At 44.1% G+C, this 8,336-nt stretch overlaps 1 protein-coding gene across 1 annotated transcript; it reads right to left on the bottom strand.

Annotated features, from left to right (window-relative positions):
* Positions 1-688: 688 nt before the first annotated feature.
* ckma (creatine kinase, muscle a) lies at positions 689-3,881 on the bottom strand. The gene is made up of 8 exons (XM_058626968.1): positions 3,774-3,881; positions 2,594-2,801; positions 2,329-2,483; positions 2,082-2,214; positions 1,774-1,945; positions 1,553-1,676; positions 1,274-1,463; positions 689-1,188 (listed from the first exon to the last, which is right to left on the bottom strand). Exons 2-8 carry the CDS (start codon positions 2,784-2,786, stop codon positions 1,010-1,012), a joined length of 1,146 nt encoding a protein of 381 aa, XP_058482951.1. The 5' UTR covers positions 2,787-2,801; positions 3,774-3,881; the 3' UTR covers positions 689-1,009.
* Positions 3,882-8,336: the final 4,455 nt, after the last annotated feature.

The following is an 8,336-nucleotide window of genomic DNA, read 5'->3' as shown; positions in this document are numbered from 1 at the left end:
TAAAATGCCCTGCAGGTGATACTAGGAGCATATTATTTATAATTATCTTACTTAAAGGAATACTTCACAATTTGTATTACTAGAATAGGGGTAGTATTTTTGAGAAATTGCGCTTTCCAACCTCAGTTTCCCCTGAGTCGAGAAATCTCTTGTCCTGTTAGCGTAACTGTTAGCAAAGATGGCGGACACTGTTTACATTCTGGGAATGTGGTCCCTCCCCCCTACAAGTGGGTCTAAAAAGTGCAGAATTAGCGTTGCTGTTTCAAGCCTCGGACCAAGTGTCACTGGTGGGCACTTACAAAAAAAAGAATGAAGATATTTCTCGACTCAGGGGAAACTGAGGTTGGGAAGCACAATTTTTAAAAAATACTACCCCTATTCTAGTAATACAAAGCTAAATGCAAATCGGTGAAGTATTCCTTTAAGAAAAATGTTTTTCAATTTAAAATCTTAACTATATGTATCTTATCCGTGAGGCAAACCTATTTCTTTCTTATCGAAATAGTAGGGTAGAATTATATCTGCCCATTGTAGTCTTTAATATTATTTAAGTTTTTGCAGTTATTGCAATGGTATTGTGAATTTCAAATATTTTAGTCAGCACAATAATCCCCAGTGAGTATTAACATGTGACGAGTATACTGTACTAAATTACAGTTGTGTTGCAACATAAAAGACCAAAATGAGCTTGTTTCATGGGGCACTTTTTATTGAGCAGTATGAACAGCTTCCATAGTCATTACTCTTAATAATAAAAAGTGGGTGATGCCACGTCTGCCGGGCAAAGCCCAGCTCAGTGGAGGCTGATCCCAGGATGTTACCAACCAACACAGAAAAACGTGAAAAAAAAGGACAAAGGACAGAGAAAAGAAAAAAAAAAACTGGAAGAAGGAAAAAAGAGGCCAGCAGAGGTAAGAGTCTCTAGGTGAGCAGCTGCTCCCTCTGCATGCCCTTCAGCTGGCTCGATTGCACATGAATGGTCACAAGGAAAAAAAAAGATTGTCCCTCTTTACTTCTGGGCAGGGATCATGCTGTCAATGGCCTCTCCCTTCTCCAGCTTCTTCTCCATCTCAACCATGAGCTTGACACCGTCAACCACCAGCTGGACCTGCTCCACTTCGGAGGAGCCCAGACGGTCAGCGTTGGAGATGTCAAACACTCCGCCCACGGAGGCAGTGTCCACACCACCTAAAGAGGACCGAGGACAGGGGGGGGTCATTACCAGCCCCGATCTACAGGTGTACAATTTAAAAAAGTGTTCATGAGCATATACCTGTGCCACGCTTCTGCAGACGCAGCCTGGTGAGGATCTCCTCAAACTTGGCGTGTGTGCTCAGCTTGGGCAGCTTGACGTGGACGCCACCACGCAGACCAGTTCCCAGGTTGGAGGGGCAGGTCAGGATGTAGCCGAGATGCTCGCTCCACATGAAGCCGCGGCCATGTTGCTTGAAGATTTCCTCAATCTGGCCAGAGGAAAGAGGCGAGTTAGAGGGACACCCAGCAGCACTCACACCACTTCGACAGAGTCAAATCATTGCTTGCTTTGACTTACCCTCTTCAGGCCAACGCAGAAACGTCTGAAGACCTCCCTCATGTTGCCGCCCAGCTGCATGGAGATGACACGCAGGTGATCCTCCTCATTCACCCAGACCAGGAAGGTCTTGTTCTCGTTGTGCCTTGGGAGATGGATGCAAAGCTTTAAAATGGAGAAACACAGATACACAATGAAAGCATACATTCATACTGATGCCTGTCACGCCGGGTCATTCTCACCAGATGCCTCTGGCATCGGGCCAGTCACGTGCCATTCCGGCGCAGGTCAGCAGGGGGGAGACGGGTTTGTCAAACAGGAAGTGATCATTGATCAGCTGGTCCTGCTCGGCATCAGTCATAGACTTCAGGGGGTAGTACTTGCCCTTGAACTCGCCATCCAGGCTGTTAAGAGCTACAGGGATAGATGTACCGTTAGGAAACCACACATTCTTCTGTGATTGAATAGTTTTTAAATCTTTTCTTTTGGACAGCCCATAGTTGAGGATTAGCGTATAAGTGCAACTATATTCAAGTTTTTTAATTCTCACCCTCAATGGACAGCTTCTCAATGGCTCTGCGCTCGCCACGGCTGTTGTGGGGAGGCAGAGTGAATCCCTTGATGCTGCGGCCAGTACGGACGCGGCTGGACAGAACGTAGTTGGGGTCCAGGTCATCACCACCCTAATGAGAAAATTATCACACAGTTGAAGACAATCCTTTTTATTTATTTTTTTACCAAAGACCTCTAGGCTTTTTGTTTAAGAACCCCCCGAGTATAAGCACGGAGTACTGCACCTTCAGGTTCTCGAAGTTCAGGTCGGTCTTGTGCTTGTCGGTTGACTTGTATCCACCATGACGGTCGGAGATGATGGGGTCCAGCAGATCCTTGAAGACCTCATAAGACTCCTCATCACCAGCGACGCAGCCAACAGTCATGATGAAGGGGTGACCTGAAGGCGAGCAGCACATAAGGATGCAGATATTAGAAGATGTACACCTAAATGTATGCGGATTTTACGAATCCAAATTTGTCTAAATTGGGAGTCTCTCTGGGACTTACCAGGGTTGTCAATACCAGTCTGGATGACGTCATCCACGGTATAGCCGCTAGGTGTCTGCTTGTCTCTCAACTTGCCATAGATCTCCTTGGTCAGGACCTTGGCCATATGGTTGTTGTGCTTCCTCAGGTCGGGAAACTCCTCCTCAACCTTGTAGTTGAGTTTGAAGTTGTTGTGGGTGTTTCCGAAAGGCATCTTTGCTTTCTAACACTGCAGAAAGAGGAAAAACACAGTTAAGCTGAGGCTCAGAGGCGTCATAAATCAATTCACTCCAATTTAATTAATATTTCTTTTTCCGGGATATTCTGCAAGACAGGTGCATATTTGAGGCCGTGTCAGGCACAGGAATCTTGGTAACAAGTGTCGCTCAATTCTCAAAAGCTCAAATGTCCGACTGAAATAGAGAAGGGGTGGAGGAATGCGTGTTTGCTGTTTATTTTTAGCACCAGCACATCTGACTTTAAAGCCTTTCTTTAAAGTGTCCCTAGCATGTACAATTAACACATCAATCCTCTTCACACACACACACACACACACACACGCTTTATGCCCCCCGTCTCTGGCTTTCAAGTTAACATGGATACAAACGTCTTTTACACACTCTTTTCAAAACCCTCTGCAGTCTTTATATCACACTTGCACGCCCAGTTACTGCGTCAATGAAATTGCCACTGATCTCCGTGGAATCCCTTACTTACATCAATGCATATGAGCGAGAAAAGGAAGTGCACATGCAACAACACACGTAATACATTACATGATGTGAAATGGATTAAACCTTAAAAATCTATCATAAATGTGAATCTTCAACGGCTAAAATTAGTATCACGACATTCAGAGCCTCCTCCGGCTGTTGGTCTCCCTTACATGTGTCAAAGTGAGAACCACCTGTCCACATTAATCACTGTCCATTTCCACAGAGCAAGAATATATGTATAAAAGTTTACAATGTAGCTACTGCTACCCTGAAACAGCACACTCAGGCCACTTAATCTGACAAAATAATGTAATGTCTTTGGTTATTTATCATAGGATCCAAAACCATTTATTCCAAAAATTGGATGTTTCATCAATTCCAAATCCTCCATAGGCTAAATTATACAGTTTCCGTATATATATATATATGTATACATATCTCCTCCTATTTCTTCAATTGTGTCATTTGCTGTGATAATTCTTTACCTTTCACACCAGACAAGAATAGAGGTAACAGTCCTTGGGATCAGATCCTGTTCACCACAGCCAAAATAGGGTCACCCAACTCTGCCAGTGTCTGCCCCATGTTTATATACCAGGCAAGCGCTCAGCCATTGGTCTGACCATTTTAGTGCCTGCTGTGCCCCCATTGGCCAGAGCCTCTGTTCTGACATGTTGAACAGTTTATGAAAGGGACACATTTACATCTCGGTCATTCAAGACGGGCACTGCGGCTATACCCTTGCAACCCCACACCCACCCTTGGCCCATACATAGCTCCAGTTGGACTCGGAGGGGGGTGGAGGGTCATGAAGGTGGGTGAGGGGTGTGTCCGGGGTGGGTGGTGAGTCGAAGCAACTGGAAAAAGACTGAGCTTCCCTTCTGCTTAACACACCATAGAGCTCAGGAGTGTCTTGGAAAGGGTTGGTCATTTTACCACTGATCAAATATGCCCGCCATGTGGAAACAGGGGACCTATAAAATGGGTAGAATTTGCCTCAGCCAGACTCATAACCAGGTCCAACAGGAGGGAACACATCTTACTGGTCTTAAAATCACTACACTGGCTCCCAGTCTTGAAGGCGGCACACTCCAGAATACATAGATAACCTACTGACCATTGAGCTGAGATCTGGGGTGGCAGATCGTCTTCTTTTAGAAAGATTCTCTATTCCAGGAGAGCATGAGTTGTGCAGATGTTTGTGCTTTATTCACAATGCAATGTTGCAATGTTGACCCCCACCAACCTGCAGAGGAAAGTGAATCAAACCGGCCATGACACTTCCTAACTGATATACCAATGATCAGACACGGAATCATCAATGGTAAAACTGATAGTGAAATGGAACGTTGAGGACGTAATGTGATGCCATGTTTGACATTAGCTTCATTAGGGCAGTTCTTTGACACCGCGGCGTCTCAGCTGTCATGACACCGTGTCACTGGTGTCTTGTAGGAACAGTAGGAACAGTCAATGGATGTAAGCAGTCTGATGGTACACACTGTATATGACATTATTACATCACATACTGTAAGTATAACACATAAACAGCTACAAATGGCTCGAGATTTTGTACATTTTGTACAAGTAAATTTTTATTATACAGTATGACCGAATTTGTGGTACTCTATTGTAAAAAAAACGATGGATTAGTCTCTCCGTAATGAAACAATAACAGCTTTTTATCTCCCTTAGAACAGGACTGTTCTCCAACCTGTCAATATTGCTCAGGAATCCATGTCTGCAGAATATTTGAGATAAGTTTCATCACGCTCACACATTTCAGGAACTAAAATCTGTTTATATCAGGTCTCAAACTTGCGGCCCACCACTTAATATCAAGTTATCATATAGGTAGCTTTAATATGTGTAACTATAATAATATAGGTTTTTTTTAAGTTCATAGATTTATCATGGATTTTATTGTGAAATACATATTGGTCCATATCAATACAGCCACTTTTATTTTGAAATTGTGTGAAATATCATCACAGATATTGTTCATGAGATAAACTCACATCGCCCACCCCTACTGGACAGTTGCTTTCCCCAAAAAATGTGGACTATTTTTTACTTGACCGGCCTCCTCCTGACCAGGCTTGATGCTCCGTGGCCCCCAGGACCTTTGAGTTTGAGACCCCTGGTTTAGACACTTGATGATGGTGTTGCCATTAATGTGTGAGAGATTCTTTAGGCGTATCAACATGTTAAATATTGCCTCAAAGGTCGGTTAACATAGGCACCGTTTCAAAAGAGGTCATGGTTGGAGTTGGGGGTGGGGCATACCAACATGCAATCGTGTCTGTGGGATGTCCCGGCCAACTCTGCCTCACACCTGCTCCTTCCAGTCCTACATATCATTACCTACCCTCTGTCATTACAAACAGCCTGTAAAACAACCCCTCCACCTCTTCCTCACAATCTTCACGCCTCCCGTTTTCTATGCTCATATTCACTAATGTTGTGATTTGCTCGTCTCGCTCCTATTTTGCATTTGCCAATGAAAGTCAAAGTGTGAAGATATTGGAGTGAGGTGTGTCCGTTGGTCACAGTGCCCTTGCCCCCGAATTGAAATCATGTCTCCTGTTACACAGCTGTCTGCTGCCTGTCCTCCCCCGAGTGGACCAAATTAGTCTCTGTGCAAGTTCCCACATTTCATTCTCATTTTATTTTCGTTTTCCTGGGGTTTTTATTATGTCAGACAATCAAAACATACAGTAGATAACAAGATGGGAACTAATGCACAGAAATTAAAGCGAGCTGATAACTGAATTATACTGCATATTCGTTGACTTTGCATTGGAACTCAACTTTCTAGTTCATTATCCATCCATTTTCCACCACTTTATCCTCCACAAGAGGGTTGCAGGTCACTGGAGGGAAGCCCAGCTCACACAGGGCAAAAGGCAGGGTCACACCCTGGACAGGTCGCCGGTCCATCGCAGGGCCAACCCACAGCTCCACGGGCGTGAGTGTTCAATTAACCTCTACTTGTTTTTGGACTGTGGGAGGAAACCAGAGACTCCGTGGAAAACCCACGCACACGTGGAGAACATTCCAGTCTTTTTGCTGGAAGGCAACAGTGCTAACCACTACTCCACCTCATCGCAATTAATTGCAGAACCTGACAGACTAAATATCTTTTTAATCCCCCCCAAGTGCTTGTCACCAGTATGGAAAGACCTGCAGTAACCTGACATTCTCAACTTTCTGATAACCTTTTCCTCATCCTACTCCAGAGGACGGTTAGACATTGCAACAATGCTCGTAGCATAAACAAGCCTATTAGCGCTGGAGTATGTAAGCGATATGAAGCGCGCAGAATGCGTTGCCTGTTGGTTTGCTCCGTCGTATTTTCTCACTATGTTTTATGGCAGTGATCCACCTCCGCTATCTCTTGGGATCTTTAGGGATCAGATAAAATCCTCTTCACTTTGCTTGTCCATGATTGTTTCGTCCTCCCAGGGCTCAACAGCTATCTGCATCTTCACTGTTTATCAATACAGAACGGCTTCCTGCCAAAATGGTGTTGTTTTGATTCACAGTACTGTGTGACGGGATTGCATGACATCAGTGACCGGAGCTCTATAGGCTTTGCTACCTTTTATTCTCTAGATGGGACGTGTATCACTCCCTAGTCTGACACCAGATAGGCCTTCTGTCGTTTCCTGCTGCCATTTCACACCGAGCGGTTCAATGCTAGTGTGGAACAGTTATGCAACAGGGATGGTGCATGGTGATGCACCCACTGTTTGCCAGTGTCGCCAACAGGCTTCCTCAGGCTTTGTAAGATCCTGAAACCCCATTCACACACACACACACACATAGGGGTATTCTCCAGTCACGGCTTGGGCATTTGTTGAATGTGGATGTGTCTGTTTGTGTAAAAGTTTGCATCTTGAGTGATAAATATTTGTGAGATAGATATGGTGTCAGCGTGCCGTGTCTATTTTTGAAGATGAACTTGAACAATTTCTGTCCTCTTGTCTCTGCATTTGTAAAAAGCAGTGATTGTGTAAGTGTGACTAAACCCTTGCAGGACATTTTCCCCCACCCCCATCTTAAAAGTAGCGTGGATGCATATTTGGTTGTATTTTAATTTCTTAATTCCTCAAACCTACCTACGTTTAAAATGTTGCTTGTCTGTTTTATGACGACCCCGATGGTGCCTATAAGTCACTGGCTGCAGTCTTGATGTCTCAGACCACTTTTCTGAAACGTATACAGCTTAACCCTTGGCAAGGAGTCCATGTCAGCTGCAGTGACCTGTGTCAGAATAGCTCCATGTCAACCTGCGGCAGTGTGTTTCAGTTTCAGGTTTGAGCAAATGATTGGTCAGAGAGAGAGTGGAAATGTGCAATTTCAGTACCTCTGCCAGTGTGAGTGCGAGTCAGCCAAACCAGAACTATTTCACTGATTGGAAAAGTCACATTATGTACTTGGCAACTAAATACAATGACGCTGTGAGCCTCTATAAATAACACCTTTATGGCAGACTATTTAAAACTTGTCTCTCACATTAAATTCTACACCTGCCCTTAGACAATTTGCATTTGCAGGGGATATAGTTTTGCACTAAATATGAGTGAAAAGCAAAATTAAGTTCTTAAAGATTTGTTTTGAGAGTACAAATGAAACAATATGTGTTGTCTACTCACTGCCCAAAAACCCTTAAAACCCTGAATGTGTGCTTAAGTGAAACCCTTTGAATGATAATATTGCAGATGACAAATTCATTATTGAATATTATGCTAGATTAAGTGCAGGTCTCTGGTGGCAAAGTGGTTGCAGAGCTTGTGGAAGCACTGCTGGTATAGGTCTTACTCCATTGGCACTGAGGCCACTAGTGTCATGTGTACAAAGTGTGATCAGGGGGGAAGGCTAAAATTATACCACACTGGCTGGTCCCTGTCAAACAGGAGTCCCCGCCCCAACCGAGACCCTGATTCAATTTCAATGAGTCAGTTTTCCATAAATCTCAGACTTGACCACACATCTCTAGGCTTTGGTGAAACCTGCCATTTACACGACCTTGCATGAATACTTTA

This window comes from Solea solea, chromosome 4 (genome assembly GCF_958295425.1).
Source record: "Solea solea chromosome 4, fSolSol10.1, whole genome shotgun sequence".
Classification (NCBI taxonomy): domain Eukaryota; kingdom Metazoa; phylum Chordata; class Actinopteri; order Pleuronectiformes; family Soleidae; genus Solea; species Solea solea.
Note: the sequence above shows the minus strand (reverse complement) of the source record. Positions and strands in the feature narration are given on the sequence as shown.